General features: G+C 36.5%; 1 protein-coding gene across 3 annotated transcripts in view; it reads left to right on the top strand.

Moving 5' to 3' along the window:
* The window catches only part of CSMD3 (CUB and Sushi multiple domains 3), a 614,489-nt gene that overhangs the window by 161,393 nt on the left and 440,100 nt on the right, over positions 1–12,996 (top strand). For all 3 annotated transcript variants that reach the window (XM_065668828.1, XM_065668827.1, XM_065668826.1), the window contains exon 4: positions 2,148–2,342. In XM_065668828.1, coding sequence (XP_065524900.1) covers positions 2,148–2,342 — 195 coding nt within the window. The remainder of the gene's footprint in view (positions 1–2,147; positions 2,343–12,996) is intronic.

Genomic DNA, 12,996 nt, shown 5'->3' with positions numbered 1-12,996 from the left:
AATTAGTGCTTTAAAATATAATTTCAGAAGAATATATTGCCTTCTGTGGGTAATTCCTGATGAAACAGCAGTAAGAGTAAAGCAAGCAATTTTAGGCAGTGACTGTTAAAGGCATCACTAATCTTTATATTCATCATTTCAAAGGACAAGGAATCTTTTCGTGACCTTTTCACAAAGCACTCAGAAATACAAGCCTTTGAAAGATTTATTCTTCTTGGAGCAGCTGAAAATAAAGACAGTATGTACAGGCAGAGTTTTCAAGTTAATATAATGTGATACATAAGATAACCAACATCCACGGGATGATATTCGTGCCTCTATTTTGACACGCTGTGATGTTAAATAATAACTGGAGTGGCCTTGAAAAACCTTTAAAGGATTTAAGACAATCAATTTGAACAAATATACAGGAGTCAACTTCAGCAGTGCCTTCTTCTTGCAAGCAGATATGATGATAGGGGAAGGGTTTTTGTTTGAGGGCAGAACACTTAGTTTGATAAAACAGTAGTAAAAATGCCAGCCACTTGGGAGAGCTTTGAAGTGACTAAGATGAGACAGGCTATCTTTTTACTTCTATTCTGTATCCTTGTTCAAGGCAATGAAAGTCAAATCAAGACCCGTGGAGTTTATTATAGAAGAGAAAGAATCAGCAACAACAGCATCAGATAATCTACATATTTAACAAATTCACATCAAACATGATTGTTACAGCAAGTCTTGCAGTTACGCATTGTTAATACGTATTTTACGTACAGCGTATATATATAGACACGTATAGCATACATAGCACATATATATATGATTATACTGGATTCTTTTCATAACTGCTACATAGTTTTCTTTCATGGCTAGTATCACAAATCTAATATTACATCCCAGTTCTTGGTGGTTCTTTGCATGGAAGTAATGTATCATGTGAGCCATGCTGCTTGTTTTGATAACCATTTGTACCTTTTTAATTGTTATTTGAAACCTACTATAACAGTTTGAATAATTTTTTCCATACTATATATATACCTATATATGTGTGTGTTCCTGTGTGCACACACCCATGTGCACATCAGGGAAATGGAAGAAGAATTTAGTTACATGGAACTGAAGAAAAGAAATTAAGACAATACATACATACCCTTCTGTTCTTACATCTTTTTTCCTTACTTTGTAGATTAGGGAAATTTGTTATGAATCCAAATGCAGGTTTACCTGATTTGTCTCTTCCTTATTCACATTAGGATGGTGAGTATACATGGTACCAATTTTGAAGAGCTCAGGATGATATGAAATCTCTTTTGGTCACACTTATACCAAAAAAAATTCTGTCTTCTTACGGCCATTAACTAAAGGACTTCAGCAGTAAATGATGGGAGATATTTAATAAAACTATTTATAATGCTGAAACATTATAAATAAGGGTACACAGTTGGTATGTGAGTACCAACTAGTAAAACTAAACTCTAATTAATGTCCACAGAGATGAAACTAACAGCAGAGCCGTGACTCGTTTTGGATTCTAAATGGCTAAGCTTGACTTTAGAATAGAAGTCTATATTGTTATGCTATATGATTAAATTAACCAATACTTTTTTCAGAAATCAGTTACCCAAACATCTTACCAGTTTTTGCCTTGTTATCTAAAATGTATTAGATAATTCAACAGCTTCCTGATCATGTTCAGGCTTATGTTTATTGAAACTTTCTCCTAACATTGTCTTGAGTAGTTTTGTTTATTCTTCCAGATTTTGGTTGATTAAAAATCTAATGTTCCTTCATGTCTGTATTTACAATTTTGTTTGTTGTTTTGCAGTTGTATAACTTAACAGTCAGAAATATATCAAGTTTCTTTGTTTCCTTTTCCTATGTAATGAGTTCTTCGCTATCAATTAAGAAAAATATATTACACTATGTCTGTAGCTTAAGGAAATCCTTATGCTCTATTTCATGTAATATTCTACCTTGGCTATTTGGGTACATAAGCAGATACTTAATAGACTTGAGTCAGTAATGACTTCTCCGTGTTAGAAGTTGTATAATATCCATGAAAACACACTGTCTGCCCAAACTTGCCGTAATTTGTGTTCTGTATTCTTCAGGAAAAGTAGTTTTGATTTATAAAAACATTACAAGTAATAAAAATATGTCTTCTCCAGAATTACAGAGTAGTTCCTGTGGCAATCCAGGAGTTCCACCAAAGGGAATCTTGTATGGTACGAGATTCGATGTTGGTGACAAAATCCGATACAGCTGTGTAACTGGATATATTTTGGATGGCCACCCTCAGCTTACTTGCATAGCTAACTCCGCGAATACAGCATCGTGGGACTTCCCTGTCCCTATCTGTAGAGGTAAGAGAAATGCTACATGAATGTTTTAGAATATATATTATATTTATTATTATGTACAACTTTAAAATCTGTTTTAATTATTAACTTTTAGACTGTGATTAAAGAAAAGCTTTTTAAGATATTTTGATTTCTTGCTCCCGCATATATCAGCATATGCACCTACACATTTTTAAGTCACTATCCTTTTATATTTCTCATCTATTTTAAAATATATGTAATGAAATAAGAACTAGAAACCTAGTAATAAGCAGGACAGAAATGTCTGTGTTTGACATGTTGCAACTATTGGAATGGAAATTTTGGGTACATTAATACTTTCTAATGCATGACTTTTTGTCGAGTATTAACTTGGATATTGAGCAAACTGAAGTCTGAAGCTACCAAGACTGTTGAGTTTGAGGGCTTCCTCTCATTCGCAGTCAGAATTGATATCTTAAGATTTCTATATAGGATATCTGCTGTATTCTAACAAATATTGTAGCTCGAGTCTGTTTACTTTGCTTGCATTAGAATTATTGCAGTAGTAGGGAATCCTGTTTAATGGCTGAATTCTGTTTTCTGGGACTATAATGTTTGCAGAGTAATGAAAGGAACTAAGATGATGAAATGGTGAAATTATCACTATTATATACAAAATACAGTAAAGATCATATTTTGATCAAGTACTGTTAATGTCAGGGAAGTCTGAAGTGATTTTCTGGTTTCACAGGTTAGCTTTGTAGAGTGTAAAATTTATGTTTGTCCCAAGAAATTTGATGCAGTCTTGCAGGGGCTACAAAAACATTCCAATGTAAATTAACATCCTGATAAATCTCTGATTAAAATTAATAAAAAAAAAAATCAAGATTCACTTAGGTTAAAACCTGGTTAACCAGTATCTCAAAAAAGCAGTTATATGTATTAAATGTGTATAATTGGAAATACTATTCTATTGTTTCCTACTATTGGCTTAGAGCTATTTAACATGGCTACTCATGACCTTGAAGAAAATAAGAAATTATTCTTATTAATAACACTGTTTTCTAATAAAACTGTAACTCCTGAATTTTTCCTTCCTACTTCTCAGAAAAAATGATAGCTAATACTAAAGATACACAATCAAGGCATATATCCAAATTCTGTTTGTGGAGATGATAGTAGAAAAGATTCGATGAGAATATATTAACTTGCACAGAATTTACATTTGGAACAAAGTAGAGGTTAATGGACTTCACTGTAGACCATTGTCCAAATTCTTGATCAGCCAATTTGGAAATGTAATGGCATAAAATTTTATGTTCTTAAATTAAGAAGATGAAAGACTTGAACCTGATGCTTCCACTTACCAGTCAGTCATCACAGTCACAGTGTTGCACATGCTTTCGATACTACATTTTTCAGTAGAACTTTGGATAGATTTTATTTTTATTCCAAGGGAATGTGAAGAATCTAAGGGTTAAAAGTGTGACAAATAAAAGACTTTAAAAAGCAAGGTGCATATTTCAGTAGTAGTGGTTACAAATTACTGAAACGTAACCTGGGAATGTGACAGATTCTTGTTTTAACATCAGGCATAATGGCTTAAGGCTTAATGCACCAAATTACTATTCAGATATTTTTGGTCTATGTTCAATTGAAAAAAAAACACCTAATTGTTTTCAGTAGTTCCTTCTATGAGTCCCTGTTTTATATCAGAAACATAGAATCATAGAACAGTTAGGGTTGGAAAGGACCTGGAGATCATCTAGTTCCAGCCATCTTACTTTACTTTTAATGCAGAGCCCTATGTGTTTCCATTCTAATGAATTTGTCCTGATTTTGCTAGCACAATTATCCAAACCAGAATTCTGCAGAAGGTTGCTAAAGGTAATTACCCACTAATGAACTACTTATCCTTTTCTCTCTGTTTGCTATTTAGACTTTCTTCAATTAAGCACTCGTCTTTTAAGAGTTGCTATGATAAATATCTTATTGTTGCCTACCAATGGTCATTACATCTAAACCAGAGATCCCGAGACAAACAAGTGTGTAATTTTGAGATTACTCAAATTATTCTCAGACTAAAGCCAAAACACAGCACTGTACCACCTACTAGGAAGACAATTAGCTGTATCCCAGATGAAACCAGGACAATGTGTATGAATTCATTTTTCTCACCGTGACTACTGTTTTTGGTAGATGGCCAGGGCTCTTCTAGATATGCCTGTACTAGTTGCTCATTTTAATATGATTAATTGGGTTGAGGAAATACAGAGTATTTCATTGCCATGACCTAGGAAATGTTATTGTCTGATTTGTTAGAAAAAACCCTCAAGAATAGCAGTAAAGTATATTTATTCAATATTTATTTTGATTTTATTTTTGTTTGTTTGTTTATTCATTTTTATATATGGGAAATAAACAAAGCTCTGAATTTACAGCATGCTTATATGTCAGCAGAGTTAAGCTCAGATGTATTCAGATCATCTGTGTGTAAATGTCATTGTTCTCTGCCTCCTTTATTTCAGAACAAACAAATTTGGGGATTAATTTTTTTTTTTAGATCATATCTTTTATGTTGCATTCACTGTGAATGAAGAGATCAGGAGAAGGTCATGCTTGTGTTTTAGCAATGTAATTCTTAGAGTTTGATGTCTCAGTGAGGGTAATTTCATTGGGATGACCAGTATTGCCATTAAATGAGACCCTATTACATTTTTATGGTTTAAGTTTGGTGCATAACTCTGATGTACTATTTTTTTAAGTTACACATTTTGGGGCCAAATTTTATTAATGAAGAGTTATTCCTAAAATAGCTTCCTTTTTCATTACTTAGATTGTATTGTGAAATCAGTGCATATACCTAACAATTGCTTTATTTTATGTCCTGTTTTTCAGGGAACATAGTTCGAATGCACAGAGTTTTCCACCTGTTACTTGCATATTCTGGCATCCACTAAAATACTGTAACTTTTATTAGATTTACTACAAGTGCAAAAATAATTAAAATAAAACTCAGTTGGATTTATTATGTTGTGGCCAATTATACTGTGCACAACCCATGACTAGTTTTTACATATTGTCTTCTTCCTTGACAAATTAATTTTGATAAGGTTGTTTTCAACAGTGGAATATGACAGCAGCTTTATCATATCACCTATTCCTGAGATAAAGCTGCAGCTTGCAGTTTCTCCATAATGCAGCAAGCTAGGAGTAGTTTACTAAGGCTAATGTTACATTTACATATAATATTATGTATAAAAGTTATAATAAATAATTAAAAGTTATAATAATTAGACACTTTCACAATAAAGGAAGTATTCTAACTTTTCTATTTTTAAAGCTTTTCCTATTCCAGGGTAAAATGGATGTTTATATTTCTAAAAGTGTTGTCACTCTTGCCTATACATATTGCTGCAAAATATTTTTTTTACGTGGACAAAATGCAATTCAGCTTTTTTGATTATTGAGCTGGGAGGATATTGAGTATTTTTCTATATTTTGCCACAACAGGTAAAAGACTAAAGAGGTTGTTACTAAATTCCAAGTCTGGGAATTCTCTAATTCCCCTGTACATATATATCCATGTTTATTTCTACCTGTTTGTAGAATGGTATACTTAATTTATTCTTCGTCAGTGGATTTATGCCAAATAAAGTGGACTAAGATATGCATAAGTTCATATTTTTAAAAAGTGATCTAATGGGTATCAAATTTGAATATTAGCACATTCATCTCACTGTTGAAGTATTGTGCTATTTCCTGTGTGCAGAACCCACTGGAGAGGAATAGTTGTTAATTGTAGTCACTGGTATAATTCTGTGACTCCATAGATACATGACTGTCCATATTTTAACTACATGAGTTAAGTTTTAGATCAGATAAAACAGAGAATATCTTCAAATGAAAAAAAGTATACCTGAGAGTCTTGCAGACTCTCCAGTATACTTTCTTGAAGAAGTACATCTGTTTATGTATAGCATAAAATAGTACAGAATTGTGAAAAAAATTAAAAATAATTGAACTGCACATAACTACCAAGAAATATTAATACAACAGTGTAAGAATTTCACAGGGAAATTTGGCTGCAGGTTGGTAAATGATTTTATGAAAGTGTGGCAAATACAATCTAGTAATAGGAGCATTAAATAATCTGACACTGTCTTTGCATCTTTAGTTGTAAACTGGGTTTTGTAGGCTGTGGGGAGAACAAAGCAGGAAATAAAAGTCCAAGTACAGCACTTGGTGCCATGCAGTGCATTAACTGGTGGAACTGACAATATGCACAGAGGAAAACAAAGTGCACTAGCTTAAAAGCAGGAATAAATTACATCTCATGGGGGACTGAGCAGTTTTTCATCTGGAACCAGTTCTTATACACAAACAGTTGTTGCTACTTGTTCTTTGGAAAAGCCACAATATAGCTGTGTGAGATTTGATTTAAAACATGCTGGATTATTTAAGGAAAGCTAAAAAGAAAACCAACAAAAATATTTTGTAGAATGATGTATTTGTGTATAAGACATGAAGATGAATAATGAATGAGCAGTTTTTCAGAGGTTGCTTCACAGGTCCTTTTTGGGACATTATAAATCATTGCCTTAGCAAGGCCCATGGTCTTATATTTGGTGCATTAAAAAGTGTAAATGGTCTACAAATGGCAATGTTGCTTCCCCAGAATTAGAGAGGTTAATTAAGATGTGTGTGTGTGTGTGTGTGTGTGTGAGAGAGAGAGAGAGAGAGGGGTGAGGATGATGAAAAAGGACTACTACTACTACTATTGAAATAGCATTATAGGAGTATAATGCAAATGTGTGTTTTCAAGTAGAGTGGTGGGTGCTCTCAAGAAGGGCCCAGAAGCTCTGCAAAATAATACCCTGAATGACTTTTTTTAATGAAGGACACTATGTTACCTTTTGTTGCTCTGAATTATTGCAATAGAAGAACTTTGTGAATCCATAATGGGAGTTATCTCTATCGTTTCATTTTATTAGTGTTATTATCAGGATAGTATCTGGGTCTCACTGTCAGGAGCATTTCACATAAATGCACAGTCTGCTTATGTGAACAAACGTATCTAATCCTGAAGAACAGGAAATCCCCATGTGAATTTTAACTTGTGATCATAGATTTCTTATTATTCAAAATAGTGGTGAAACTTTTCTGAATTATTTGAAGCTAAGTCATTATTGATGTATATCAGGAAATTGTTAGAGAAATATGAATGTTTATTATATTAGAATTATCAAATATTCCTAACATGCTAAAATGTACTAATTTTACTGTGCTAATATTAACAATATTAGCATTTCTAATATATATACCCTGTCCCTGAAAGTATTCAAGGCCAAGTTGGACCTTGTCTAGGTTTAAGAGTATAAAATTTTATGTAATTACATTTCCAAATTGGCTAATCAAGAATTTGGACAATGGTCTATGGTTAAGTCCATAAGCCTTCTACTTTCTCACAAAAGTAAGTTTGCTGTTATGTCCCAACATTATATACTTCGTATATTTTCTAAAATGTAAAGGCTTGTAGGTTGAGATAAGGACAAGGAGAGATTATTCACCACTTACCATCATGGGCAAAACAGATTTGACTTGGAGAAATTGATTTATTACTAATCAAAGTAATTCTGATTATGGTTGATCTCAGGATAATGAGAAAACCCCCAAATCTTAAAATCACTGTCTCCCCACCCTGCCCTTCTTCCTCAGCTCAGTTTCATTCCTGATTTTCTCTACCTCCTGTCTCTCAGTGGCATAAGGAGCACAGAGAATGGGGGTTATGATCAGTTCATCACACATTGTCTCTGCCGCTCCTTCCTCCTCAGGGGAGCACTTCTCACACTCCTGCCCTGCTCCATTGTGGGGTTGCTCCCACAGCAGACAGTCCTCCACGGACTTCTCCAGTGTGAGTCTTTCCCACAGGCTGCAGTTCTTCATGAACTGCTCCAGCACGGGTCCCTTCCATGGTGTGCATCCTTCAGGAACAGGCTGCTCCAGTGTGGGTCCCACCAGAGACACAGCTCCTGCCACAGACCTGCTCCATGTGGGATCCTCTCTCCGTGGGGCCACAGATCCTGCCAGAAGCCTGCTCCAGTGCGGGCTCCTCACAGGCTCACAGCCTCCTTTAGGCATCCCACAGCTCCAGTGTGGGGTCCTCCCCAAATTGCAGGTGGGTATCTGCTCTCTATGGACCTACATGGACTGCAGGAGGACAGCCTGTCTCACCATGGGCTGCACCATGGGCTGCAGGGGAATCTCTAGTGCCTGGAGCACCTCCTGCCTCTCCTTCTGCGCTGTCTGAAGGGCTGTTTCACATATTCTCACTCCTTTCTCCAGCTGCAATTGCTCCTGCACAGTAACTTTTCCCCTTCTTTAATATCTTATCCCAGAGGTGCTACCACCATCGATGGCAACAGCCTTGGCCAGTGGTGGGTCTGTCTTGGAGCTGGTTGGCATTTGCTATTTTGGACATGGTGGTAGCTTCCAGCAGCTTCTCACAGAGCCCACCTCTGTAGCCTCCCTGCTATGAGCACCTTGGTGTGCAAACTCAGTACGCATTGTAAAGGTGTGTGTTTTGTATATGTGTCAGGGAACTTAAAAAAACCCACTTTACAGTAGATTAACAATAATTTTTAAAAGTTTGTTTTGAGGACTGCTGGTTGCCAGTTTCTTCTTCTTGAGTAAACCATGAGTTAAAAAGAAACCTTGTTTGATATCAGTATTGAAATGAAATAACTTTAACTCTTAGGGGAAACAGACATTTTGACCCACATTTAAGACAGGTAGCAGTGGACCGGGATCAAAAGGAAAAGGTGCAGAGTGATGGGAATACAGGGAACGTCAGAAACGATAAAGCCAGGTAAAGGGACATCTAGGCATCTGCCTCAAGTCAACCGGGCATAAAACTAGGCAGGAGGAACTTCAGCTCCACGTGCAGTCAGAGAACAGTGATTCTGTTGGAGTAAGTGAGACATGGTGTGAGACCTTATATAGCTGGAGCATGGTAAAGGACGGACACAAACATCTCAGGAGAAGGAGCAGAGAAGATGGTGTGGTGGCCTGTGTGTGAAGGTGCAGCTTGGATGTATGTATATCTGCTGTTGGGGTTGCAGAATGGGATGGTTCAGAGCTTGGAGATCAGGATCAGAGAAGAATAAAACAATCAGAGAACTCACACTGTGAGTCTGTTGCACACCACTGCATAAAGGTCAGGAAACATGTGAAGTGTTATTTAAATAGCTCAAGGAAGTCTCTAATCCACAGACTCTAGTTCTCGTGGGACTTTATGCTTCCTAATATATCTGTATTAGAAACAAATTATTTTCTTCTTTGTTGCAAGATCCTTTTACTTGTTTAGTTTGGGTCTTCTTATGAAGTTCAACCACAACAAGTGCAAGGTCCTACACCTGGGTGGGAGCAATCCCAGGCACAGCTAAAGATTGGGCAAAGAAGAGATTCAGAGCAGCCCTGCAGAGAAGGACTTGGGGGTGCTGGTCGATGAGAAAATGAACATGAGCCGGCAGTGTGCACTCGCAGCCCAGAAAGCCAACCGTATCCTGGGCTGCATCAAAAGGAGCATGACCAGCAGGTCGAAGGAGGTGATCCTGCCCCTCTACTCTGCTCTTGTAAGACCTCACCTGGAGTATTGTGTGCAGTTCTGGTGTCCTCAACATAAAAAGGACATGGAACTGCTGGAACAAGTCCAGAGGAGGGCCATGAGGATGATCAGGGGACTGGAGCACCTCCTGTAGGAAGATAGGCTGAGAAAGTTGGGGCTGTTCAGCTTGGAGAAGAGAAGGCTGCGTGGGGACCTCATAGCAGCCTTCCAGTACCTGAAGGGGGCCTATAGGGATGCTGGGGAGGGACTCTTCGTCAGGGACTGTAGTGACAGGACAAGGGGTAATGGGTTAAAACTTAAACAGGGGAAGTTTAGATTGGATATAAGGAGGAAATTCTTTCCTGTTAGGGTGGTGAGACACTGGAATCGGTTGCCCAGGGAGGTTGTGAATGGTCCATCACTGGCGGTGTTCAAGGCCAGGTTGGATGAAGCCTTGTGTGGGATGGTTTAGTGAGAGGTGTCCCTGCCCATGGGAGGGGGGTTGGAACTAGATGATCTTGAGGTCCTTTCCAGCCCTAACTATTCTATGATTCTATGATTCTATGATTCTTTAACTGCAATAATGGTAATGCACTCTTACTTCAGAAGTCATGCTTTTGAGATCACAAGTCATTTTTGTTCATTTCCTCTAAACTGGTTTTAGTTTATCCATGTTTTCTTTTGAAGAGTTTGGCCCCAACTAGTGAAGAATAGATACGGATTTTTGTAATTTGTTGATCATAGCTCATAGTTACGGTATGCACTATTCTGCTGTCTGAGATGCTAGTGTGTCCATTTATTCACCTATGTAGTCTATTAGGGCTATTATAATTATTTTCCATTTAAAAAATAATGGTCTGGGTTTTAAATAACACTCTTAATGAAGAATGCTTTCTTGATTAGTTTTGGTTTGTTTTGTGGATTTTTTTTTTTTTCAGAATAGATTAATTATTGAATTCCAGGTAGATGGGCAAGGCTTTTATCTTTCTGTATTGCCCATGGAAGAAAGCACTTGTAAGGCCTCCAGGAGCTGTAGACAAACCTGGCCAAAGTCCCAGAGTAATATTGTGTTTATTTACTGCAATCTATAAATCTCCAGGCTGGCCAAAAATGCAGTGCCAGATTCCAATTTTCTAACTACATGAAGTAAAAAAACAAAGTACACACATTTATGAGAATAATTTTGTGGCTTAACTCTTCATTTACTCCTATTTTATTTAATTCAAATACTGAAAAAGACATTCTTGGTGATTCAGTCCTCCTGCGTTTTTGGGCATCAAGTAAAATGCTGAGGCAGTGCTTAATTTCTGTCAAACTGAATGTGTAATGAAAATTATGTTCTATATGTGTGTTCATCTGAAGAGGATTAGAAAAGCAGTGATTTATGAATAACAGTAGTGATCGTAACTTCATAAACTATTTTGGGAATTTTCTTCTCATTGTGTGTGAAAGTTCAAAGGGTTTCTGTCACTTGGCCAAGTTGTGTAGGCATCATCCATACACCAAGGATTTTATAAAGTGTTCCGTTAGCATTACTAGGAACACCAAAGACTGCGTTCAAATTTTATAACCATTAACAATCACTAGCACCCCAGGAACCTGAGTAAATCAAATTCAGGTGTCTGATACTTACTGAGCTAAGGTTTAAATGGTTCAGAAAATGGATTAAGAGTTTTTCACTGAAGGGAGAAAGCAAAAGAATGAGTAGCAGAATAATCAATAACTGCCCGCTCTGGGTGCCCAAAGTACAGTAATGACAGCTCTCTTTTCTCATCCCCCAGTGATGCAATGGCAAGCACAATCACAGTTGTGCATCGCTTATAACATGCAGGTATACATTGCTTGTAGTACAGGATTAAGAAATCCAGGATCTCTCATCTTTCTTGTTTAATTGCAAAGCCTCATTTAAGATGCAGCTAAGTCGGCAAAGTGACTTGTCCACTGTTTGCTCCTTCTAGCTGTTCCAAGCAGCCATGATTGCTTTAGTTATTCTTGTAGATAAATGCATGGCTGCTCCATTATCCACTTTTTATAGTCACTGTAGCTATTCAGGTAAGCTTTAACTGTGCAAGAAAAGCGCGTATACATAACAGCTGTATGTGCATATTTAGAAAAATCTCTACTATTTAAAAAGACCTCTTAAAAGGGAATTTGATTCCTCACCTTGCAAATTTATGACTTGCTCTCTGGGTCTGCAGACTGTTTCCTGAAATTAAGGTCAGCCACTGCATGCCTCACACTCAAGCATAGTTTGATGGCTCTTGTGGGCATACCAGTAAAATGTATTTTTTATTACAGTCTGGAGGGTCGTGGGTTTTGGTTTTTGTCTGTTTTTTTGTCTTTTTTTTTCATGAACAGATTTCACTACAGTTGAAAACCAATATATGAATTTGACATATGGTAGACCTGTTCATAGTCCTTTTCAGTTATCCTGCCTTCTGTCAACCATATATCCCCTTTTGATGCTGTTTCATCTGGCGCTACCTTGAAGAGTGTCTGAATATTTCAGTGATATATAGATGACAATATTTTTTTTAATTTTATTTTTATTTGCATTTTTAACAGTAAGCTGTGTTCTACTTGCAAATGTCCTTATGATCATCAGGTGAAAGACATTATGTTACATTGATACATGATTTTTTGATATATGTGAGACTACCTCATTACTATCATTCCATTCTTTTAGTACTTTTGTAAGTATCAGTTAAAAGGCGTTTCTTTCTCTGTGCTAAGAGCAATTCTCCTAAATTAAAACAAAAAGGATGTTCCTTTACTGATGCAGCTGTTCACATGCAGTATTAAAGTTTGTTCATTAACAAAAAAGGGGAAAAAGACCCCCAGGCCCCAGTGATGTTTATAATATTTTTCTTTATTTCAGTCTCAGTAGTGTTACATTTTACTATATATATTTGTCCAACAAACCTTGATAAACCAGGTGTTCCTTTTCATCTACCACTGTTATTTAAAGAATTACATTACTGCCATGAAATCATCTTTCACTGTTATTTAAAGAATTGTGGTTATCAAACAGGCCAGAGAGCACTCCATGATTCTTAGGTTGAATTTCGTATATTTCAGGATGACAAGTCC

Source organism: Lathamus discolor, chromosome 2, assembly GCF_037157495.1.
Source record: "Lathamus discolor isolate bLatDis1 chromosome 2, bLatDis1.hap1, whole genome shotgun sequence".
NCBI classification, from domain to species: Eukaryota; Metazoa; Chordata; class Aves; order Psittaciformes; family Psittacidae; genus Lathamus; species Lathamus discolor.
This window is presented reverse-complemented; position numbering and strand designations above follow the sequence as displayed.